The 25,143-nt window shown below is 53.0% G+C and overlaps 1 protein-coding gene across 1 annotated transcript in view; it reads left to right on the top strand.

The window, feature by feature from the left end:
* The first annotated feature begins 748 nt into the window (after positions 1–748).
* Thsd4 (thrombospondin type 1 domain containing 4) overlaps positions 749–25,143 on the top strand; it is a 209,618-nt gene continuing 185,223 nt past the window's right edge. Inside the window, exons 1-3 of the mRNA XM_042697388.1 lie at positions 749–775; positions 14,259–14,365; positions 24,176–24,245. Coding sequence (XP_042553322.1) covers positions 14,337–14,365; positions 24,176–24,245 — 99 coding nt within the window. The 5' untranslated portion in view covers positions 749–775; positions 14,259–14,336. The remainder of the gene's footprint in view (positions 776–14,258; positions 14,366–24,175; positions 24,246–25,143) is intronic.

The following is a 25,143-nucleotide window of genomic DNA, read 5'->3' as shown; positions in this document are numbered from 1 at the left end:
TGCATGTATGGCTGTGTGTGTCTGCGTGTGACTGTGTGCGTGTATGGCTCTGTGTGTGTCTGCGTGTGACTGTGTGCGTGTATGGCTCTGTGTGTGTCTGCGTGTGACTGTGTGCGTGTATGGCTCTGTGTGTGTCTGCGTGTGACTGTGTGCGTGTATGGCTCTGTGTGTGTCTGCGTGTGACTGTGCATGTATGGCTGTGTGTGTCTGCGTGTGACTGTGTGCGTGTATGGCTCTGTGTGTGTCTGCGTGTGACTGTGTGCGTGTATGGCTGTGTGTGTCTGCGTGTGACTGTGTGCGTGTATGGCTCTGTGTGTGTCTGCGTGTGACTGTGTGCGTGTATGGCTCTGTGTGTGTCTGCGTGTGACTGTGCGTGTATATGACTGGGTGTGTGGCTGCGTGATTGTAGAGTTTGTGGGTGCAGGGCCCCTTCCCCCTGCTCCCATGCTGGCCCTCCTGCACCCGAGTTCCCGCCCCGTCTCAGGGCCGCACGGGGCCTGTGGTTCCCGCGGCGCCCGCCAGGGGGCGGCGGCGCGGCGCGGTGCCCGCGGGGGCCGCGCGGGGCGGGGAGCCGAGCGGGAGCGGGGCGGGACGGGGGACCGGAGGACCGGGGAGGGCGGGAGGAGGGCGGGGGGGGGGGGAGCCGCAGGACCCGAGCGGACCCGCTCTTCTCTCGGAACGGGCCGGGAGCCGTGGCCGGCGCCAGCCCGACGCGGACCGGGCGCGGCGGCGCCGTCCATGCGGCGGCTCGGGGCCGGCGGGACGCGGGCGCCAGGTGAGCGCGGGAACGCGGGGGGGGGGGGGGGTCGGGACCGGGGACCGGGGACCCGGGCGGGCCCGCGCCCCCTCCTCCCTCCCCGCCCCGGCGTCCTCGGCGCCGCTCCGCCGACCCGGGCTTGGGGTCCCGGGCGGGCCCGGGGTCCGGAGTCCTGCAGCCCCGCGCGGCCCCGGGACCCCGGCCCCCGGGACCCCCGCCCGACCCCCGATCCGACCCTCTCCTCCCCCCTTCCCCAGAGGCGCGTGCGGTGAGCGGCTCAGGTTTGAACCCCGCGCCGCCGCCGCTCCACGTTGTCACCGCTCGGCCCGCGGGAATCCGAGGCGCGGGGCCGGGGCCGGCGGGGCCGGCGGGGCCTCCACACCCGGCTGAGGTCCGGGGATGGCGGGGAAATTCACGAGCTCCTTCTCACTAATGAATCGCACACACGCACACACGCGCGCGCACACACGCATGCACACGCACACATGCATGCACACACACACATGCACACACGCATGCACACATGCATGCACAGAGCCAAGCCTTCTTGAGTGGAACAGGCTCTAAGCTCCAGCACCCAGACCCCAGCATGAGTTCCAGCCCTGGGACCCGCACACGCGTGAAAGGATTCGGACACACTCGTATGCACTCGCATGCACACTTGCCTGGACTTGGGCTGGCACCGTGGTGGAATTCCTTCGGAAACCCAGACGCTTAGCCATGCAATCAGTTCGAGGACAGGAGTGTGTGTGTGTGTGTGTGTGTGTGTGTGTGTGTGTGTGTGTGTGTGTGTGTGGAGGGGGAGCAGGGAGTTAGATCCCTAGGCACCAGGCTGGGCCGGGGTGTGCAGCCTGCTCTCCTGGCCCGACCCTGGGCTGGGCTGGGCACCTGGCCTCTGCGCTCTTCAGTCTCCTGGCTGCTGGCTGGGGCTGTTGGGGGGGGGGGGTTCCTGTTGATTCTGCCTAGAAAGGCTTGTTGTGGCTGAGGAGCCTGGCACTGCCCTCCCCTCTGCCCTCCATGTTCCGGTGCCCCCACCCCAAGCCCCTCTCCCGTCCCCTATGTTTATTTATTCTATCTCTCCATCCATCCCAGAGCCCCCTCCACATTCCTCTGCAATCTGCGGCAGTGATTTCCTCCCTGCCCCACCTTTAACCGTGTCCAGACTCCAGTCATCATCTCCTCTCTTGAATCCCAGCCACAGGCTGCTGTGTTCATTTTCATCCATCTTCTTCCATGCTGACAGATTAATATTCCTGAAACGCTGATTTCACCAGCTTCGTTCCTTGCAAGAGATCACGATGGTCACTCCGTACACACTTCCTTCCCGTGTGTATCCAGCAGATATTCCTGTGCAGCTGCTGCGTGAAAGTGGCTCTAGTGCTATGTGCCAGGGGCTCTATCACTGTGGGCCAAGGGCTCTATCATCACCTGCATGCTGGGGGCTCTAGCACTGTGTACCAAGGACTTCTATCATCACTGTATGCCAGGGGTTCTATCATTGGTTAGGGGTTCTATCGCCGTGGGCTAGGGGCTCTATCACCACTTAGGGATTCTAGCTGGGGGTTCTGTTGCTGTGAGCCAAGGGCTTTATCACTATGCCACAGGCTCTATCATTGCTTTTTGCCTGGGGCTCTATCATTGGGTGCTGCGAGCTCTAGCTCTATGGGTGGTGGGCTCTATTGCTGTATGCCAAGGACTGCATCTTTTTGTGTGCTGGAGACTCCACTTCTGTGTGCCAGGGGCTCTATCATTGCTATGTGCCATGTGCCAGGGGCTCTATCATTGCTGTTTGCTGGAGGCTCCATTGCTGTGTGCCAAGGGGCTCTAGCACTTGGGCTGTGGGTTCTATTGCTGTGTACCATGGGCTCTATCATTGCTGCATGCCAGGGGCTCTAGCATTGCTCTGTGCCAGGGACTCGTGTTGTTTGTGGAGGCTCTATCATTGGGTCCCAAGGGCTCTATCACTGCGGAGTGCTGGGGGTTCTAGGGCGATGTGCTGTGCGGCTTTAGCAGTATGGGCTGTAGCTTGTAGCACTGTGGTCTGGGGCTTACCCCAGAGCAAGGCAGAGCTGGAGGGCTCCAGGAGCTGGCAGGCTAGTGTATGATAACCCCCCAAGGGAGACACAAGGCAGCAAGGTGTGTGTGTGTGTGTGTGTGTGTGTGTGTGTGTAACATCAAGAAAACACAAACAAGAAAGTGATCTCATGGCAGGAAGGGGACAGGTAGAGCTGGGTTTTGCAGTCCAAGGAGGAGTTCAGGGAGAAGACTAGGCCTGGCAGTGTGGTTGAATAAGACTGGCCTTCACCCTGGTCTTTAAGATGCCCTCTACTTCAAGTTGGCTTTATGGGAGCAGAGTTCACATTTCTTCTTAGAACTTCCCATCTCCACTCCCCTCCCTCCTTCCCGTCCCCCTTCATGAGCAGTGCAGCCTCAGCCCGCCTCACCCCTGCCCAAGCCCGCATTCTGGTGACCCCCTCCCCGCAGCAATGCGATGTTGCACAGTGCCTGAGAAGCAGCATTTCAGATCCGCCTAAGATGCTCCCTCTGCATATCCAGGCCTGGAAACCACAGCCTCTGGTGGCTAGGCTGCTGACTGAAGCCAACACAGCTCTTGCTTGCTTGCTTACGTGCTTGTTTGCTTGATTTCATCAGTCTCAATAGGTAACCCAGACTGGCCCTGAACGTGTGATCTTCCAGCCTCCGCCTTTCAGAATGCTGGGATTAGAGGTTCACTGCCCCACTGGGATAAATCTGCAGCTTTAACAGGGGCCTTAACCTCGACTGTAAAGGCTAAGCAGTGATAATTCTGCCGGAGGCCACGAGGGCCCTCTCCCCCTTTTTCCTGGTCAAAAGAGCCTTTCTTGGAAGGGTCCTAAAAGCAAAACTGTGCCTCCTCTCCCCCCACCCTGCAGGCCTCTGAGCCTCCTCAATCTTACCGGGCATTTCTGTTAAGGTTCAGACTCATTCGAAGGGAGAAAGATTAGGGGGTGTTGGTTGGAGAGACCCAAGTTACCAGTGGGTTAGGGAGGGTTTGAAAAGTGGGCTGGAGCACCCCACTTTAGGGCCCAGTGGGGTGTGGCCATCGGCAGATTCACCATTCATCAGTTCTTCCTTGGTTTCCCCCTGTATAACCCGGGGGGTAGCCAGCACCTGGAGGGCTGCTGGGGTGTTCCAGCTGAGCGGGTACTCAGCACCAGGCCTAATTTCTCATCTGTTCTGTGGCTGATCTGCCCTGGTAGACCGTTAGTGCGTACTGTGTATTACCAGGAATAGGTAACAGCCCCCTCAGATTGGGGGCTGTGGCTGAGGGGCTGAGTGTTAGTACCCCATATTCAGTACATGGACACGCCCAGCTGTGCCATCTTAAGGGTCCAGCCAGCGTTCCTCTTCCCTCTCTGCTTTCCAGTCCCTGCTTTGGATCTCCAAATTGGGGAACCCAGGTCACAGGTGGGCGGCCCTTTCCCTCAGTCTTCCTGCCAGGGTGGTGGCTCTGTGGATCTCTTGCTCTTTTTCCAGAACCGTCTTCTCCCAGAGCTCTTCTGGGGCGGTGTTTCCTGAGCCCCGCTCCGGGCTCGTGCCCCCGCATGCATCGTGTTCCGGAAGGGTGGCATAGGGAGCCCCACGGCCCACCCCGCGGGCAGCGTGGAGCTTGCCCCACCCGGCCGGCCGCTTGGCCGACTGCCCGGAGGCCTGGCCAGCGGGGAGGACCAAAGTGCTGAGTGATTAATGGGCACCTCATCTCATCTCCTGCCAGGGGAAATGAAGGGCCGGCTGGGGCTCAGGTGGGCTGGGAATGGGCCTAGCTCAAGCAGGGGATTAAGGCTGGAAAGATAAGAGGAAATGAGACCTCAACCTTGTGGGCTACAGTGGGGGGGGGAGGGAACCCCGGCAGAGGAAGGGCATGGGCCTTTGATTTATGTCAGGGAGCGGCGTGTGGTCGCTGGGGGCGAAGGTAGCCTGGCCTTGGTCTCTGGGACCATTTTTTCTCTTGGGGGTCCAGTCAGGGGAGAGATTTCCCAGGATGCTGACCCAGTGGACAGCAGGGAAGCCAGGCTACCTACGTCCCTGTCAGAAGCCTTTGATCATGTGGCTTCCAGTCAGCAGGCGATCAGCAGAAGGCCTGGTCCCTGTGAAGCATGTCTTAGTGGACACACTGGCCATCCCTTCCCGTGGCAGGCTGGCCCTGTCCCCAGGCTGGGTAACAGCTTAGTGATACACAGTTCAAGCCTGGATCCCAGCAGACCCTGTCCCCGTCTCTGGGGAGAGACATGAGAATGTCTGATGTCTTCACTTTTCCATGTCTGTCTGGGTGGACAGGAGGAAGATGGGACAATGTGTGTGTGATCTCTGCGGCTCTTCCTCTTCCTCTCCCTCCTCCTCTTCACCCCTTCCTTCCTTTTCCTCCTCCCCCCAGGGTCTAAGCCTTGCTTTGTGTGTGGATCCACCACTCTTTGATTGCTCTAACTCCTTTGACCCTTGGCCCTACATGTCTTGAATCCCGGGTGACCTGCAGCTGCCCTCTGACCCTGCCTGTGCCTTCCTCCTCCAAGTCAGCTGGGCAGACTGCTGGAAGGCTGGCATGATGGCATCTGCACCAGCTGAGAGTTCTCTGCTGGCGTTTCCCACACCCGGGCCCTTAGCTCAGGAGCCGTGGGTGGTCTCTCCAGGATGTGGGGTACAGATCCCCATACTTCCTGCTTCATCTAAGCCTACCATACCCCTCAACCCACCCTCCCGGGAGACTGGGGGGGAGGGAGCTATTGCTGGTTCTAAGCCCTCGGGCACAGCTGTGGGGGGAGTTCACTGGCATTAACACTTTTCACCACACACAGCCGCCAGCCACAGGGTACCCAGGCCTGGGTCACTTTCTAGTATCGGATGCCTAGGATTTTATTCTACTTGATGTGCAGAGAGTTGGGGGGGGGGGATGGTGTTGGGGGGAGAAGGAGCTTCTGGTCACCCTGCTTCAACACTTCCTGACTTTTCATCCCCCCATGTTAAGCAGAAGGACGATTTCCATCCTTCATCTCCGGCTGGATTCCCTTCCCACTTTCCCCTTTGCCTGGATTTCTCCTCTTTCCCAGATAGGAAAACTCAGCACTCTTGACAGTTGTTGGCTACTGTTTATTTATGATCTGTTTCTGCTTCGGGCCTTCAGCTACGGGGAGGCCATGTCCAAGTGGGAGCACATCTGGAGCGAGCGAGAACCAGAAACATCATGGGGGTCCATTTGCTGCTGACCCCCCTCCCGTCCCTCTGTCCTTCTTGCTTCTGTTCCTTCCTCCAAGGGGAGAGGGGGAGGGTCCGTGGGAGGAAACGGCAGGGGTCCGTGCTTGTGTGTTCGGCTCAGCAGCTTCTGCCTTGCTCTGGTGAGTGTGTTGGTGCGTAGGAACCGCTCTTGCCCAGGTTCGACTGTGCTGTGTGGTTTCCTGGGTGGACCAGCTCTGCCTGTGCCACAGGTTGGCAGTGCCGCATTGGTCCCTTTGGTGTGTCCTCTGTCTGCGAGCCTTCCCGAGGAGCAGAGGGCAGGCAGAGTGTTTGCCCCCTCTTGCAGTGGCATTGTGGTGACCAGGTCTGTGTCATTGGGGTTTCAGCCCGTGTGCATGTGGTCCAGGTGCCCTGCATGGTCTGGATATTCTGCGGGGGGGGGGGGGGGTGAGAGAGAAAACTGCTCACTTCCTGGCGCCCGGGAAGCAGAGAGGAAGGGTCTCAGTGTCTCCTCGCGACCTAACTTCCTCTCCTGAGCCTGTCTTGAAGGCCCTTTCGTGCCCAATAGCACTACAACTTGGAACATAGGGGCCCGCACACAGCCCCAGCAGGCATGAGGGTCCGCGCTTGCTTTGCTCCGTGCACCTCCGCACTGTCTCAGAGAGGAGGGGTGGTACTCAGCCCTAGCCCTCAGCCCTAACCAAGCAATTGTGGCTAGGATAAAAAGCCCAGTGCAGCCTAGAGCTGGTGGCTCATGCCCATAATCCCTCCTACCCTGGAGCCTGAGATCTGAAAATCGTGGGTCACAAGGCCAACTTGGGCAGTAAAGTTTGGGCTGGAAAGTCCTTGAGATGCTTATCTCCAATGAACCACCAAAAAGCTAGAAGGGGAGCTGTGGATCAATTGGTAGAATTACCAGCCTTGAACAACATAAAAAGCTCAGCGACAGAACTAACTGTCTGAGGTCAAGCCCCAGGACCAACACACACACACACACACACACACACACACACACACACACACACACACACACGAGCATGGATTTAGAGAGACTTGGGTGGGGTTGTGGCTTACTCCAGGGCAAGGGCTCTGTGGGAAAGGGGGTGGCGCTGAGGGACATGCTTTAGGGGAACACTAGGTAATACCAGATTTTGTGGAAGTCAGATCTACTGACCCAGACACTTGAGTACCATGACTGTGAGGAGGCCTTTCCTCTTGGGCTCAGAATGCAGATTTGGAGCTGGAGATGAGGCTCAGTTGACAGGGCACTGACTGGCCAATGAACGAAAGTGTCAGGTACCAAATTTGAGTCCCAATCTCAGACCTAAAAAAGAAAAGATAGCAGATTTGCTTTGCTTTAACTTGGAGTTTTGTCAGCTGCGTCGCTCCGGTCTCTCTGTTGGTATGGCTCAGCAGCAGCTCTCCTGAGGCCCTGGGTCTGTCACTCCTGCACAGTGGACCCTTGGCTTTCTCCCTAACCATGCTGGTGGTGTTTTGTCATGATGACCCTGTGTCATCAATCTGGAATGAGTGTTCCCATCTGACCGACCGCGGCCACAGAGCTCAGCAGGTTCTTTTATACAAAAGGCAGAGTTCACATTTCCGCCTTGTGGGCTGTGCGGTATGGTTGCAACTAATCAGCGTTGCTTTTTGAGCAAGAATGAAGCCACAGGCCAGTCCAGACATACATGAGCACTGATGGGTTACAATAAAATTTTATTTGTGGACATTACAATGGGAATTTTATCACTATGGTATTTTCATGCTCATGTAATACTTTGGTTTTTTTTCCCCCCTGGATTTCTTTTTCATTTTCTTTTTTTCTTTTTATACTTTGAACTCAGGACCTCACACTCTCCTAGCTAGTCTGCTCAGCTGGTGCTCTACCTTTTGAGCCATGTCACCAGCCCTGCTTTTTGATGATTATTTTAGAAGTGGAATCTTGCCGATTTTTGTACGTGGGCTGGCTTTGAATCATGATTCTCTGGACCACAGCCTCCTGAGTAGCTAGGATTAAAAGTATGAACCATGGTCCATTTAGCCTCTTCTGTGGATTTTTGTTCACATTTGAAAATGTGACAAACACAGGCAGTAGGTTGGGTTTGGCCCATGAGTTTCCTGACCCCTGGTTTAGATGCATATTACCGTTTTAAATTCTAGGGAGAGTGAATGTTAAAATATCCTAGTAGTCAAAAATCACAAGAGTTCCAATGCCCATAAAAGTAGAGTTCAGCCAGGCACTGGTTATGTCTGCCAGTGCTGGTGGCTCACCCCTGTCATCCCTGCTACTCAGGAGGCTGACATCTGAGGGTCACAGTTCAAAGCCAGCTTAGGCAGGAAAGTCTGTGAGACTCTTATCTCCAATGAACCACTAAAAAAAGCCAGAAGTGGAGTTGTGGCTCAAGTGGCAGAGCACTAGCCTTAATGTGAAAAAGCTCAGGGACAGCGCCCAAGCCCTGAGTTCAAGTCCTGGTACCAGAAACAAACAGAAAAAAAATTGTATAGAGTTTTTCCTTGTCTTTATGTTCTCTAATAGGACAGCTTTGGAGACTGTTCTACTACAGAGCATAAACTCGTCACCTTTGCATATGATTTGCATGCCATTTACATGCACACATTTAATTTGCATTGGCGTCACAGCCCCGTAGAGATCATTTGAAGCATTCGGAGATACAGATAGGCCATTCATATACGGGTCCTGGGCATCCCTGGATTTGGGCGTCTGTGAGACCAAAGCCACTGCCTCATTCATCACTGTCACATGCTGAAATGGTTTTCTTGGCACTTGCTGGTTACCATCCCCCAGCCTGAGCCCCTTGCTCTGCCTGCCTCCCCATGGTGCAAGCCAGGGTAGGAGGAATGGACAGGCTGGAGGCCAGAGGCTGAGCCTGGCTCGCAGGCTTTCCTCCCTCCCTCCTAGCCTCCCTTCCCCACGGAACTCTGTGCCTTTGTTCCTTTGCACCTGCGGGAAAGCCATGAACCATTCCCAGTGGACACAAAAGCGAGGGCTGTTTGAGATCAGACCCCTCTCATGTCACCCATGTTCTCTTCCCTGGGGAACAAAACTGCTCAGGATCCTGGCCGGGCCAGAGCAGAGCCGGGCAGCTGCAGGGCTGCAGGCGGCTGGGGCTGGGGCTGAAGGGGATGCGCGGCCTGCTGGCTGCTCCCAGCCCTGCGATTCCAGGGCGTGTCTTGGTTTGAGGACAGCAATGGAAGCAAAAGCCAGGATGTGCTCCAGCCCCAAAGGTGCCCGGGTTGTGGCTCTTGGCTTATGGACAGGCCATATTGGGCAGAGGATGCATGTGTGTGTTCTCTGGAAAGAGAGAGAAGCCCCTGTTCCCCTTTGACCCTGGAGGGTTTTCATGCCTAGCCTGGCCAGGGCTTGGCATCATTCCTGTGTATTACAGTCCAGGACACCATGGTTGAGACCTAGCTTTGCCCCTGACTTGCTGTGTGACCTCTCTCAGTCTATGGCTGTCTCTGTGTCCTGGTTCTTCGTTCGCAAATGGGCAGTGATGGACTGGATGGTTCCAGAAGGGCTCTTTTCCTATCATGGGGAGTGGCCGGGGCCTCCACGCCTGTCTACCAGCTGTAGGATCTCTTGGCCTCCCTAAGGGCTGGGCCCATGGTCTCCAGTTTTGTTGATGCTAGGCTTGGATGACTCCGATGTTTGGAAATGGTTATACGTTATAAGAAGGGATGTTCTCATATCTCAGGAGACAGGGAAATCTCAGACATTCGAGAAGATGGGAAGGCCCTGTACGCAGTCAGGGCTCTCCCCAGAGCCCAGAGATGACAGAGCGCTCAAGCCCACGAGCCTGGGTTATGGCTGACGTTTTCCTAGTCCTGGCTTGGTCCCAGGGAGGGCAAGGCTGGGGGAGATGGCGGGAGCAGGAAGAGGGAGGCTTGTGGGCCATCGGAGAGGTGGAGGGTGGAAGCTAAGGAGCCCCTTTATCTGCAGGTTTCTTCCTTGGCCTCTGGGTGACCATTGGCCCCAACCTCTCCTGGTTTCCTTGAAAACTATAAGCTCTTTCCATTGATGTGAGGGCTGTTTTATATTACCATAACTTTTTCTTCGGCCTGTCCTGGGGCTTGAACTTGGGACCTGGGCTCTGTTTTTGAGCCTCTTTATGCTCAAGACTAGTGCTCTACCACTTGAGCCACACCGGTGACTTTTTCTGAGTAGTTTATTGGAGATAAGGGTCTCACAGACTTTTCTGCCCGGGCTGGCTTTGACCCATGATCCTCAGATCTCAGCCTCCTGAGTAGCTAGGATGACAGGCATGAGCCACTGTCACGGGGCTCAGTGTGGTTTAATGTAGCTCTAAGGCAAGGCGTGACTCTGCTAATCAAGTGGGCGTTGGGTTCAAATCATGCTGTGACCATATATGAACTGTTACTGTCCCTTTCCAGCCTCAGGGATCTTAGAAACAGCCCAGCTTTGCTTTAAAAATGAGCCCCTTTCCTGAGGCCAAGTGGAGGGGACCTTTCTGTCATTCCTTTGTACCCACCACTGCCAGGCACTAGTGCTGGGTGCTGGGGTGACAGCAAGGGTTGTCTTGGGAGGGAAGAAAACAAGCATACAGACACGGCGACAGTTGCTAGGTTGGGATTCCGCTTAAGAGACTCACAGAGAAGTAAAGGAATGAAAGCAGGTGTCTCCACCGCTGCCAATCAAACGACCGGGCATTCTCCAGGGCGAAATGGTGGCCTCTCTTCTCTCAGGGGAGTCAGTGGGCGCACCCTCCTGGGCCTAAACCTACTCCCCCATCTGCAGCCTCGTCTCCCCAAATGGAAAAAGCGAACTGGACAGAAGCGGGAATGAATGGCTCATTTGTTTCAAACATCTCACCTGCTTGATATCTCTCCTTCCCCCCCCCCCCCCCCGCCTTTAAATATTTTCCTTAGTTACCTGGGAAATGTTGGGGTTTTTTTTTTCCGATTGTAAAACAAATGTCATCACAGCCAAGTTAGTGATCGGAGAGCACAGTTGAAGGCAGACCCCAGCGCCTCTATGCATCTCCAGCAGAGAAAGGAGAACGCAGCATTCATGAGTCACAAAGCCCCCGGTGCTGTTTGCTTATTGGTAACCAGTGAGTGGAATTGATCCAGTATTCTTCCCTATCTCAGATTCTGTGCTTGGAGGCAAACCAGCCAGTCTACTGTATGCGGGTTCACTGGGGGTGAAATGAGTTCTGTGGCTGAGGTTGAATGAGACAGGGGAAAGGGGATGCTTGCTGAGGTGGTAGGAGCAAGGACCACCCACCAGCAGCACCGTGAGGCAGGGAAGACTCCCCTAGGCTGTCCTCTGCCCAGATAGAAGCTACTGGATACCGGCCAGGTCTGGGCTCCAAGTTTGACATCCTTGAATGCCCTATGGAATGTGGCAGGATTTCTGGAAGGGGTCGTGGGGGTTTGTCACTGTCTTAGGGGAACTCAGGAGTGTCAGACCCCTCACGGAGGTCCATCCATTCTTCATCGTGTTCCCGGATGGTCTGTGCACTTTCCCTGGGCTAGAGAGAAACTAGGCAGCGCTTGCTTCTGAGACGTAAGCCCATAGAAATACATGCTGTTCATGCTCGGTTTATTCATGTGCTCTATTCGTCTGTCTGTTCATTCCTCCTCCCTTCTTTTTCCAACCATCCATCCATCCTGTCGTTCATTCTCCTACCTATCCATCCATTTATCTGTCCTTTCATTCATTCTCACATGCATGCACCCATCTATCCATCCATCCATCTTTTCATCCATTCTCCCATCCATCCATCCATCCATCCATCCATCCATCCATCCATCTTTTCATCCATTCTCCCATCCATCCATCCATCTATCCATTCATCCATCCATCCATCCTTCCATCCATCCATCCATTCTATATTGTATGCCCAGCCCTGTCTCTGCAGTATGTGTAAGCCCGAGCATTTATGAAGGTGAGTAAAGCAATTCCTTGTCTTTAGAAGCTTCCATCCCGCGCTAGGATCACATGTAGATGGACGAGGTCTGGTGTCTGTTTACAGAGAAGGTAACACAATCCTTTCTTAAGCGAGTGTCTAGCCCTAGGCCTTCATGGCTGGCTCCCACGTGTATCTTCCACGCTGCTATTGATGACTATTAAGGGTTAGCCCTTCCTCTGTTCTTCCCTCCGGCTCTGGCTAACCTGTTCATTGAAGCAAGGTCTCTGATGAGATGAGCCCTCGTTTTCCGCCCTTGCTTTTGGGCCATGATTCCAGGCAGTTTTCTTCCTCCTGCAGCCAGCGCCCTGGGTCCAGTCTACCTGATTTTTCTCAGCTGGGCTGCAGGGACGGACCACATCCTATCCTGGGCCTGCCTGCCACCTCCCTGCCCTCCCCCTTGGTGTCCACTCAGGCTTGCTCCTTCTTCCCATTGGCTGGGACACACAGATGGGCCTTGTGTCATCAGCTCTGTGTCTGCCATGCTTTCTGCAGGACGAAGTTTGTTCATGTACATGAGGTTCCTTGTTTTGTTTGGTGTGAAGACCCCAGAGGCCTTCCTGTCTACTCCATGAGCCCTCTTTCCGCAGGCCTTGTCTTGCATGCAGGTGTAGGTTCCCTGGGTCTGAGATGCCTCCATTTCCCTCAGGATTACCAAGTGCATGCTATGTTCCATGGGCTCAGTGCTGCCCCCTATTGAAAGATTTACATAAATGGCAGCAGAAGTAGAAGGCCATGCTGGGACATTGGTAGAGCCGGCTAGGGCAGCCTGTGGACCCAACGTGGGGACCTGGGACCGCCAGGGTAGCTTCCACCGTTTCACGGGCAGGGCAGAGCGTTGAGAACATGCCCGCGCCCCACGGGTGTGGGTTTGGGGACTACAGCCACCTCCTTCTCAACTCTGAGGTCTCCATTCTTTCCCACTGAGTCACTTCCTGTCCCCAGGCCCCGGGTGCTTTTGTTTATCTGGGTGGGGAAGCTAGGAGGGCGAGAAAGAAGGGGTACAGGTGAAATCAGGGACTGAAGTTGTGCCTCTGTGGCTGCAACTTGAAGAGCAGGATGGGCTGGGTCAGCTGGGGTCTTTCAGGAGCTGTGGTTAGACCGTAAAGGGGACAGGAAGAACCCTCAGGTGGATCTGGGTGGCACACACAGTGGACAGGACACAGTGGTATCCTGGGGGCCTTAGACCCATTGGGGCTCCCTTTCTGCCCCCCTCCATGAGTCTTACAACTTCCCCCAAGTGACAGTAGTGACTGGACCAGGTCAGGTGACTTGTCTGGTCTCCCTGAGCTTCCCAGTGGAGGGAAGAAAAGGTTCCCCACCCCCCAGAGTGCATGTGTTCTAACAGAAATTAGATAAGCCCGGTGTAATGGGGCCGGCTCATTGAAGCTGGCCTGCCTTTCTGTTTGTTGCTTATTTTTGTGACTGTAATGGACTTGAATTCATTCTGGGCCTTGTGTTCTTGTTTGGGATTCAAAATAGTGGGATTTTGTGTGTGTTGGCGGGAGGGCGCGCATGTGCATGGGTGGGTCCTGGGGCTTGAATTTAGGGCCTGAGTGCTGTACCTGGGATTTGTTTTGCTCTAGACTGATGCTCTACCACCTGAGCCACAGCTCTACCTCTGGCTTTTGGTGGTTAATTGGAGGTAAGAATCTTGTGTTCTTTCCTGAGCAGGCTGGCTTTGAACCGCAGTCTTCAGATCTCAACCTTCTGAGTAGTAGCTGGGATTACAGGCATGAGCCGCCGGTGTGGAGCCCTAGGTGGTATTTTTTTTTTAAGCCGTTTTATTGAGTACAAATGTCAAACATTTCACTCACTCACTGGGAAGTGAATTCACTGAATTTCAGTGGTGCCATCACCACTATGAATTGTTTTTTTGCCCATCCCAGGAGGAAGCACTGTGCCTGCCCAGCCACCTCTCCCTGCCCTTGGCAGCCTTCTGCTCACATGGTTGAGTTGGGGGTAGCAAGATTCATGTGTGTGGAGTGACTTTCTGTAGTCCAGCCAGCACTGTGTACCACTTCCAGTGCTGGCCTGCCCGGTACCAGCCCTGCCGGCAGCCTGGAGTCTGACGTCATCTGACTGAGAGCAACTTATTGGCCTTCTTCTGTGGGTCAGGCACGGGCTGAATGTTCTGGAACATTCTAGAATGTTCTGGAAACTTGTCAGCTCAAGTTCATGCATGGTCCTTTTCCAGCTGGAAGGTTCTGAGAGCCATGACCCGGACAGTGAGTTTTCATTTTAATATCTTCTATCAGCTCACTTCTGGGTTCACTGGTTCGGTTTGGAGTTGTAGAAACTTCCTAAGCCACTGATGCTAAGCACATGTTTCTTTTCCGTAGGCATTGAATTCGGCTTTGGGCTGCGGATCTCCAGAAGCAGCTGTGAGGAGCCCCGGCCTTACTCTGGCCTGTGCTACCATGATTCCTTGTGTCATGGGCTCTCTCAGGTAAGTGAAGATCATCTTCCCTTCCTTAGGCCGATCTCACTGAGCAACCTGGGCTGGCCTTGAACTTGTGCTGGAGGATGAGGGCTATGTGTCCCCATACCCAGTTAGGAACCACTTGGGAAGAAGACAGAAAGAAGATGGTGTAGCTCCGTGGTAGCCTAGCATGCAGGGGGCCCTGAGTTTGAATCTCTACCACTGCAAAGTCAACAGAAAGTCAGGAGAAGAAGAATGTGACATTCCCATTGTCTCTTCAATGGTCTCTTCAAGAAACTGGTTAGGAGGGCATGTGCGCTGCCTGGTGTTTCCATCTGATGCATGCAGTAGCTGCTTTTCATGGTTACAATTCAGGAAATCTTCCCTGGGTCCAGGAGCTAGGACTACACTTAGTCTGTTTTTTGTTGTTGTTGTTTGTTTTCTGGCTATAGGAGGGATTGAACATGAGACCCTGCTAAGCAGGTGCTCTACCACTTGAACTACACCCATAACCTCTTTTATCCCTATTTTGAAGATGAGAAATCAGTGCTCTGAGGACTTAGATCATAATGTAGCCTCTCGTGTGGAGTCAGGGTATGGGAGCTGTAGTTCGTGTTGTTGCCATTGCTTACAGACTTAAAAAAAAAAAAAAAAGCCAACATAGGCTAGGTACTTGCAGCTCACACCTGTAATCCTAGCTACTCAGGAGATTGAGATAGGAGGATCACATTTCAAAGCCACCCCCACCCTGGTTGGGGGCAGGGGCGGAGGTAACAAATCTGTAAGACTCTTATCTTTAATTTACCAGCAAAATGCTGGAAGTGGAGGTGTAACTCAAGTGGTAGAACACCATCCATGAGCAAGAAAAACTGAATGAGAACATGAGGCCCTGAGTTCAAGCCCCAGCACCAGCACTAAATAAATACATTGACAGATAGATCCATCAATCAATTCGTCAAAGCCAAGACAGACTCTTTAAAATTCTTCAATCACAATTTGCTGTAAAGTCTCAGGATAGACAGAAGACAAAGGCTGTGTTTCCTGGGTAGAAATTTACTGAGTTCAGACTCTGTGAGAGCCCTCTATCTGCTAGATTACACCCTCGTGTGAAGTCGGGTGGCTGGGGGGGGGGGGGGCCTGCTTGTCCATTCACCTCCACCCTGACTTCCTCTGCCTTTCCTTTTGCTATGTTGTCTTCTGAAGGGCTTAACCCACAGGAGAGAGAGCCTTGGGGCCTTGGGATGGTCCTTAACTTAAGCTGATTCAGAATTTGGAAAGAAAGCAGAAAGAGTTTCCTCTGGTTCAAAGGTTGCATTACTTAAGGATACTGTGTAGTCTTTTGTTCTTCCCTAACTGTACATTAGCTGAAATGCCTGGAACTCAGGCAAAAAAAACCAAGCAGCCTTGGACAAGGTGCCACAATGTGGTCACAATGGGTAATTGCCTGGGATGCCCTTGGTCCCCCCCTCCAGGCGCAATGGACCTGCGCCAGTGTCTGCTTTAATGTGCGCTTGTCTTAGAATTGGATTTGAGTGGATTCATGCAGATCTGAACCCCAAACTCGCTCTGAGATCTGCCAAGCCACCGAGCAGGCAGGCGAAGCTCAAGTTCAAAGCCATCAGGAGGCGTCTGGAGCGCAGATCTGCCCATCTGCCCCTTAAAGGCACATGTGTCCTTTCTGATCTAAATTAGCACGTGTGTGTGTGCGTGTGTGTGTGTGTGTGTGTGTGTGTGTGTGTGTCTAAGACCGGAGTTCACACAAGCATTAAGAAACCAGGTAACCGTGCATCTAGCTTGCAGAAGCCCCCCAGATACCAAGTGAGAATTGTGATGGGCCACGCACCCAAAACACTTCAAGACCCCAACCTGTCACGGCCTTGGGCCCCCGTGTGGGCAGAGCAATGGCGGCCACAGCCAGAGGGCCCTGTGCTGACCAAAGCAGCGCCGTAGCTGTGGGCATACTGCGTGGCCATGGGCATACTGCATGGGGTTCCTTGCCAGGGCCTCTCTGTCTGGGAATTGTGGCGAATGCACTGCATGCCACCAAGTGATCTCCTATAAGAAACTCCTCTTCCTCTTCCTTTTCCTCCTCCTCCTCCTTCCCCTCCTCCTCTTTTTCCCTTCTTCTTCTCGTCCTCCTCCTCCTCTCCTCCTCCTCCTCTTCTTCTTCTCCTCCTCCTCTTCTTCTCCTCTCATCTTCTTTCCTCGGCTCTTCCTCTCTCTTCCTCCTCCTCTTCTCCTCCTCTTTCCTTCAGCTTTCTCCTTCTCCTCCTCCTCCTCCCTCCTCCTTTCCCTTCTCTCCTCTCCGCCTCCTCCTGCTCTCTTTCTCCTCTTCGTTTTCCTCCTTCCCCTCCTCCTCCTTTTCCCTTCTCCTCCTCCTCCTCCTCTTCTTCTCCTCCTCTTCTTCTCCTCCTCTTCTTCTTTTCCTCCTTCCCCTCCTCCTCCTTTTCCCTTCTCCTCCTCCTCCTCCTCTTCTTCTCCTCCTCCTCTTCTTCTCCTCCTCTTCTTCTTTTCCTCCTCTCCTCCTCCTCCTCCTCCTCCTCCTCTTTCTCCTCTTTTTCCTCCTCTTCCTTCTTCCTCCTCCTCTTTCTCCTCCTCTTTTTCCTGCTGTTCCTCCTTCACATCCTCTTCCTCCTCTCCTCCTCCTCCTCCTCTTCTTCTCCTCCTCCTCTTCTTCTCCTCCTCCTCTTCTTCTCCTCCTCTTCTTCTTTTCCTCCTTCCCCTCCTCCTCCTTTTCCCTTCTCCTCCTCCTCCTCCTCTTCTTCTCCTCCTCCTCTTCTTCTCCTCCTCTTCTTCTTTTCCTCCTCTCCTCCTCCTCCTCCTCCTCTTTCTCCTCTTTTTCCTCCTCTTCCTTCTTCCTCCTCCTCTTTCTCCTCCTCTTTTTCCTGCTGTTCCTCCTTCACATCCTCTTCCTCCTCTCCTCCTCCTCCTCCTCTTCTTCTCCTCCTCCTCTTCTCCTCCTCCTCTTCTTTTCCTCCTCTTCTCTTCCTCCTCCTCCTTCCCCTCCTCCTCTTTTTCCCTTCTTCTTCTCCTCCTCCTCCTCCTCTTCTCCTCCTCCTCTTCTCCTCCTCCTCTTCTTCTTTTCCTCCTCCTCCTCCTTCCTCCTCCTCTTTCTCCTCTTTTTCCTCCTCTTCCTTTTCCTCCTCCTCCTCCTCCTCCTTCCCCTCCTCCTCCTTTTCCCTTCTCCTCCTCCTTCTCCTCTTCTCCTCCTCTTCTTCTTTTCCTCCTCTTCTCTTCCTCCTCCTCCTTCCCCTCCTCCTCTTTTTCCCTTCTTCTTCTCCTCCTCCTCCTCCTCTCCTCCTCCTCCTCCTCTTCTCCTCCTCCTCTTCTTCTCCTCCTCTTCTTCTTTTCCTCCTCTCCTCCTCCTCCTCCTCTTTCTCCTCCTCCTCTTTTTCCCTTCTTCTTCTCCTCCTCCTCCTCCTCTCCTCCTCCTCCTCCTCTTTCTCCTCTTTTTCTTCCTCCTCCTTTTCCTCCTCCTCTTCCTTCCTCCTCCTCTTTCTCCTCCTCCTCCTTTTCCTGCTGTTCCTCCTTCACATCCTCTTCCTCCTTTCCTTCCTCCTTCTCCTCTTCCTCTTTTCCTCCTTTTCTTTCTCCTTCTTCTCTTCCTCCTCCTCTTCTATTCTGGTGCTGCGAGTGTTTGAAGGTAGGGCCTTGTGCCAAGCGCTACCACCTGAGCCGAGCCACCTTAGCTGAGCCTCCAGCCCTTTTCCGCTTTAGCTGTTTTTCAGGTAGGGTCTGGTTTTGCCTGGGGCAAGCCTAGGAACACCCACCTCTGCCTCCATGTAGTTGGGACCACAGATGTATGTCATCATTCCCGGCCTATTTGTTGAGTTGAGGGCCTTTGTCAACTTCTTGCCTTGGCTGGCCCCAAACCTCAATCTTTCCCCAGCACAACCACCAGAGTACCTGGATTATAGGCGTGAGCCGGCACACCCAGCCACGCTCTGGAATCTTGACAGGCCTCCAGCACTGGATCCTGCCAAAGCAATTGTTGGAACACGGCCACTCAGAGTACTTTGCCAGGACTCCCGCTGTCCTTTCAGAAAGAAAACGAGTTAGGGTGGGCCATGGCCTGGGATTGCTCCTCTGCAGTCTCTCGCCAGGTGCACACGAGTCTCTCCATCTCTCTTCCTGGGCCCATGTGCCTATGCTTTAACAGACACAGAAACAACATCACTGGGTCTTTTATTTAAATGCTTTGCAAAATAGTCTAAGAGAAAAGACCGTGATTACTTTAAGACTGAGAGGTCCTCGACAAAATTGTTGGATGAGAAACACACACACAGAATAAGGGATTTTTAAATAATCATCAGAGTGACTAGATACATGGAGATTAATTGGAAAAGCTGCAGACTCTCTCTCTCTCTCTCTCTCTCTCTCTCTCCTACTCCTCCTTTCTGATAGAGAATCCAGGTTGCAGTAAGTAAGCCATCAGGAAAAATCCTAAGAGGGAAAGAGAATGTTGGATGTTGGGGGGCAGGAGAGAGGGGTTCACAGCTCCATGCACAGAGGACATTTAAAAATCCCTCCCCAGGTTTTGTCTAGCCACAGAGAAAAGAAAAGAAAACCAGTTTCCAGCCGGGCACAGTGGCTCATGCCTATAATCCTAGCTACACAGGAGACTGAGATCTGAGGATCACAGTTTAAAACCAGCCTGGGCAGAAAATGTCATGAGACTCTTACCTCCAATTAATCACACACACACACACACACACACACACACACACACACACACACACACACAGAGCTGGAAATGGAGAAGCAGCTCAAATGGTAGAGTGCCAGCATTGAGCAAAGAAGCTAAGGAACAGCGTCCAGGTTCTGAATTCAAATCCTAGTACTAACACACACACATACACACACACACACACACACATTGAAACTGACCAAAGTGTAAACTAAAGCATGTTTGTCATCTCGTGCAAGGCAGATAGATCATATGCAGAGCTAAAGGGAACTGAAGTGCTTGTGTTTGTTCAAGACTTGCTCCAGATCATCCCCTTCTTTCATGGACTCAGTGGTGTGTTTGCGTCCAGTGACTGACTGACCAGAAGAGACAGAGCAGTGGCTGACCATGGCCCTCACTGCCCCGCACGCCCGGAGCCACTCACTGCCCCATGATGTTTATTTACCACTGAGTTTTGGAGATTTGCATGGGGCAGATGTAGTTTACGTTTCCAAGGAAACACAGACAGAAACCCAAGTCCTGAGAGCCAAACAGCCGGTGAGAGCGGCAGGGAAGTAAATTGATTTGGCAATTTTTATTTTGAACGGTAGTTTTTGAAGAAATACAGACATAATTAGCGCGATTACAGGGCGAGGTGCTGATGTTTATAGGTCTCAGGAAGGAGACTTCTGGATCGTTTTAAGTCGATGGCCTTAGGTCAAGTGTCTGCTTCCAGTCTTTGAAAACTGAAGGTTTTCCCTTTCCTCGATGTATTCCTCTGTAAAATATTATTAGCTTAATGCCTGCCAGCCATTCCACTTGCAAATGCAACCACAAGAGAATGAGGAAATGAGAGAGAGAGAGAGAGAGAGAGAGAGAGAGAGAGAGAGAGAGAGGGAGGGAGGGAGGGAGGGAGGGAGGATGATTGCTCTCAGCCTTGGAAAAAGACCCCAAAGACCACAGGGAGGAGAGAAAGGATGAGAAAATGATTTTGCATGTGTGAGAACTTCCGGGCAGTAACACCTGAGTGCCATTACTGAAAACAGGGGACCAGTTGTCCCCTGGGGAGGAAGGGCCTGTGGTCAGTGTCCCTTTGCCAGTGAGCACAAGATGGGGAGGGAGAGGAGGAGGGAAGAAAGAGAGGGAGGAGGTGGGGCCCGGGTGGCTTCCATACTGAACTTCCCTGCATCATTAACACAGTCTACAGCTCCCAGAGCAGCAGCGCCGCTTCCTAGCTGATGCTGGAAATTTTCTGTTGCACACTGAGTGCATGAATTGAAACTTACTTGTGTGTGTGTGTGTGTGTGTGTGTGTGTGTGTGTGTGTGTGTGTGTACCAGTCCTGGGGCTTGAACTCAGTGGCCAGGCACTTTCTCTAAGCTTTTGTGCTCCAGGCCTATGCTCTACCACTTGAGCCACAGTGCCACTTCGGGCTTTTCTGGTGGTTCATTCGTGATGCGTGTCTCACGGGACTTTCCTTCCCCAGGCTGGCTTTGAACGATGATCCTCACATCTCAGCCTCCTGAATAGCTGGGATGACAGGTCTGCGCCGCCACATCTGGCTTTTAATGTTGCCTTTTATGTGTAGGAAACGGGGCAGACATTTTCCCTTTGCTGACCTAGATGGCCGGGGGGCAGAGGTCAGAGGTCAGTGACCACCGCTGGGCGGCTGCACCCTGTCAGTACTGAGATGGAACTTAAATAAAGCATTTGGTGCTCGGCCAGGCCCTCTTCTTGGAGCCAGAAACCAGGACTAGGTGGGGTTCAAACCACACCCACCATCATGACCTGACGGTTTCTACTTGGGGTCCCCTGGAGTGGGGAATTACAAGGTAGTCTGAGCACAGATCATTCTAGATTTTTGTATTTTTTTTTTTTATTATTTTTGCCCCTAAACACTCACAGTTGTCTCAACAACACCTAATTTCCCAGCAGGGTCCCCCCCCACCCCACAACTTACTCTTGGCTTCCTGCCTTTACCGAGTCTTCCCAGAACACTCAACTTCATTTTTGAGTAAGTGGTGAGGTGCCTTTCGTTCTGTGCCCTGGAAACGAGCAAAGAGAGCTGGGCATTTCACGTCACTAACAAGGTTTGCGCGTTGGCGCCCACAGATGTGGGAGTGTGCGCTGCAGGATTTGAACACAGCTCCTCTGGCTTGGGAAGAGACTCTGGGGTGGGGTGGGGGGCAGAGGTGAGGAGGAAAGGAAACTATTTTCTGGATGGCTTCCCTGGCAAACGCTCACCTATAAAATGAGGACAGGCGCGCAGACAGCATTGATTTTTCTCTCTGCCTGGCACAGCCCCGTACCAGGCCCCCGTCCGCAGCACTCAGAATTTGATGGTGGATGTGCTGGTACATGCCATTCCAGGATGAGCTGGCGATCACTGCCAACTACCCCTCCTGACAGCCCAGATGGATTTATGTGCTTCAGATGGGCCCTCCCCGCCTTCTCTGGGGGTCAGAACCGATGGCTCCAATTTGTAGAAATCTTCCCATGAGGACTGCCTTTCCTTTTTCCAGCTCATCTATGTTTCCAGTAGGGAATTCTGGGAAACACTTAACATGTTCTGGTCACAGCGTCTCTTTAGTGAGTATTTCTCTCCCTCCCTCCCTCCCCCCATCCTCCTTCCTTCCCTTTCTCTTTCTCTCTCTTCCCTTCACTCCTTCTATTCTTCTATCCTTTTATTCTCTCAGTCCTTACGAGTCCCCAGAATGGACCAGATTGTGAGGATGGTTCTACTAACTAAAAGTGTATCAGAAGCCATTTTCTCAGGAAACCTTGCCCTCGGTGACTCATGCCTGTAACCCCAGCTCCTTAGGAGACTGAGATCTGAGGATGTGGCTCACATGGTAGAGAATCAGCCTTGAGAGGAGGGACCAAGCTAGATCCTAAGGCCCTTCCTGAATTGAAAACCCTGCCCTAAAGTCTGAGATTCACTGTGTAATGGAGACAGCTGGGTTCCAAGACCAGCAGCTTTTGCAGCACAGGACATGGTGTCAGACAGTGCTATCCTCCAGCCAGAGAAGTGTGTGTGTGTGTGTGTGTGTGTGAACATGGCTATTTTAAAGGAAAAAGGTAAAAATTTGTAATTTCTCTGGTTACCTTCATTTATTTTGAAATTCCCGGGGTCCTTTAGTGAGGCTGGGTAAAGAAGGCATTATTTTATGTTCGAAGGTTCTTGCAAGCCATGGCAGAAAATAGGACTGAGATGGAGAAAGACATGGGGATAGGAAAATGACTCGTGTCTGGTTTGTAAGAGGCAGAAAGAGGCCCAGAGTTCAGCAGTTGGGGGCCAAGGCTCTGGTGCTGGCCTTCAAAACCAGGCTTTGCTACTTGAGTGGATGTGTGTGCTCTTCTGTGCATGAGCTCGTGTCCCCGTGCCTCAGTTTCCCCACCTGCACCCTGGCTGAGAAGCTAAGGTGAAATGCTGCCTATGAGCGAGAGGTCAACAGGAGCCCTCAAATCTCATTGAATTTTGGTTATTGTGGGTTGTGATCTGACTCCGTCCCAGTGATGTCAAGCTGACCCAGCTAAAAATGCGAAAGTCTGTTATCTCCTGGATGTATTTGGGAGGGGTTTTGCTCTAATGCAAAACCATTCTCTGGAGAGAATGGTGTCACCAGATCAGCGATCAGAATAGCCTTGTGTTGTATTAACTAAAGAAATGAACTTGTTTTTTTCTTCTCTCTCTCTCTCTCTCTCTGTGTTAAAGTCAGCTCTACCACTTAAGCCACACCTCCACTTCTGGCTTTTTGGGTGGCTAAGTGGAGATAAGAGTCTCATGGACTTTCCTGCCCAAGCTGGCATTGAACTGTGATCCTCAGATCTCAGCCTCCTGAGTAGCTAGGGTGACAGATGTAAGCCACCAATACCCGGTATAAATTCCTCTTATAGATTATTTGAAATCTTCCAAAGTTACTTTATTTCTACCAGTTCCACTTGGCTTGGAATTCCAGAGGCCCTGGGGGTGGTGATGCATCATTTATTAATTCATTTATTAACTTCCTTCTGAGAAGATCTGTTCCTCCCTGGCAGCCTGAGCCCCAGCACTCGGTGGGGGAGGGAGTGCTGGAATTACTGTCCCCCACTCCCCGTGAGGGCTGTGAGGGGCTGAGGTGCAGCAGGCTTATGCTGCTGCTGTTTGTTTTAAGGAAACCACGCCGACCTCATTTCTTTTTCGGTGAGCACCAAGTGCCACTGTGATACAAATGGCTCAGGTTTTGTACATCATTTCCCAGGTGTTAGCACCCATCCGGGAGCCCAGGTGTTAGCACCCATCCGGGAGGCAGGAGGGCAGGGTGTAAGTCTACATTGTAGGTTGGGAAGCAGAGGCAGGGGGTGAGAAGGTGATTTGCTCAAGATCCCCCAACCTGGGAGTGAGGCAAAAGTCTCCCTTTCGGGTGTTAGGAAGTTCCAGCCAACACTGAACTGGGCGGAGTGGCTAGCTACTAGAGAGGCATAAGTAGGAGGAACGTTGCTAGAGGCTGACCCTGGGGAATGGCAAGACTCTTCTATCTACTAACTAGATAGATAGATAGATAGATAGATGGATGGATGGATGGATGGATGGATGGATAGATAGATAGATAGATCAGAAAAGAGCTGGAGGCATGGTGCTGGGCTAGAGTACCTGTTTAGCAAGTTCAAAGCCCTGAGTTCAAGCCCTCCCCCGACCCCTTCCCCAAAAGTTCAAAAGCAACTTGTGTGCAGGTTGTGTGTTTGGGTTTTATTGGTGCATGCTTCCTGTGTTAGTTAAGAACTGTTGGGCTGAACTGGGGACTCAGTACGTCACGGTGGAGCCCGTGTGGTGACCCATACAGCTCTGTGTTTCTGCGCACTGGACACAACAGCACCACCGTCACAGAAGACTCCACTGGGCAGCAGCGGTTCTACCCATGGCCACACGAGACCTCGGAGGGTCAGGGACAGGCAGGGTGGTGTGGGGATCCCTCAGGAGGGTTCAGAAGCTTGCTTTCCCCCCTCTGAGGTCCACCAGGCTGAGGCCCATGCTGAGAGTCAGCATCTGTGGTTGTGTCAGGTTTAGAGGGACTGAGGTGGTGAAGCCTGAATTTGATCCCTGCCCTAGCCAGGCTAACCCCCCTCCCCCAGGCCATGAGGCCTCTCTGCAAGTATACTCACAGCCTGTCTGCCTCTGTTTCTCCTTCCCAGTGCCCTGGGTGCTCTCCTGCTACTTGCATGCCAGCTCGTCTGCCCACAGCCCTCCACTGAACACAGAAAGGTAAGTCGAGGCCCACAGAGCTTTTCCTTCTTGGATAGAGGGGCTGCCGGCTCACGGGTCAATTCTAAGATCTTTGATTCACTATGGTTAGGAGTAGAAAAGTTTCCAAGTCAGGCACCAGTAGCTCATACCTGTCATCTCAGCTACTCAGGAGGCTGAGTTCTGAGGATCATGGTTCAAAGCCAGCTTGGATAGCTGCAATGAACCAGTAAAAAAAAAAAAACAACAACCAGGAAATAGATCTGTGGTTCAAGTGGTAGAGCACCAGCCAGTCAGACAGTGACATTCTTTGTGCACTGTATGTCTGTCATGCCTCAATTCAAATAAGTGGGAGGAAGAAAGGAGGAAGTCAGGGAGGAAAGGAGAGGCTGGGCAGGAGAGGGGGGCTGAGGCACAGCACAGGGCATGCTCTCAAGAGCAGGCCCAGCCCTGGAGCTGTGCAGAGCTGGAGGCTGATTCTAGAGCGGGCCTGCCTCTCCTCCTGCCGGTGTTTGCCAAGCCTGTTTCCAATGGTCTGACTATAACTTCCTGCTTCTGCAGCATGAGGAGTATTTCTACTTAAGTGAAATAAGGGAGTATTAAGGAAAACAAAAACCAAAACCTCATCAAGGGAAACATTTCAACTAACTGGTGTTATGCTTGACCTCTGGGATTCATGTCCAATGGTAAAACAACCGAGTTTGCATCTACTGAGAAAGGAGCGGTGGGCTTAGGACGCAGTGTTTGCAAAGCTCTTGTTTGGCAGTACAGAAAGGGCATGTCCAGGGAGAGTCATGTTTGTCCTGGCATCTTAGCTCTTCTGATACAGGCCTCTGGGCCTGCTTTTTCCTGTGGGAAGAAGGCACATGCTGCCAACCTCCCAGATTGCGCCAGGTCTGCCTCCCTCCCCAGCCTTGTG

This window comes from Dipodomys spectabilis, unplaced genomic scaffold (assembly GCF_019054845.1).
Source record: "Dipodomys spectabilis isolate Male_0828 unplaced genomic scaffold, ASM1905484v1 ptg000219l, whole genome shotgun sequence".
In the NCBI taxonomy this organism is placed as follows: domain Eukaryota; kingdom Metazoa; phylum Chordata; class Mammalia; order Rodentia; family Heteromyidae; genus Dipodomys; species Dipodomys spectabilis.
Note: the sequence above shows the minus strand (reverse complement) of the source record. Positions and strands in the feature narration are given on the sequence as shown.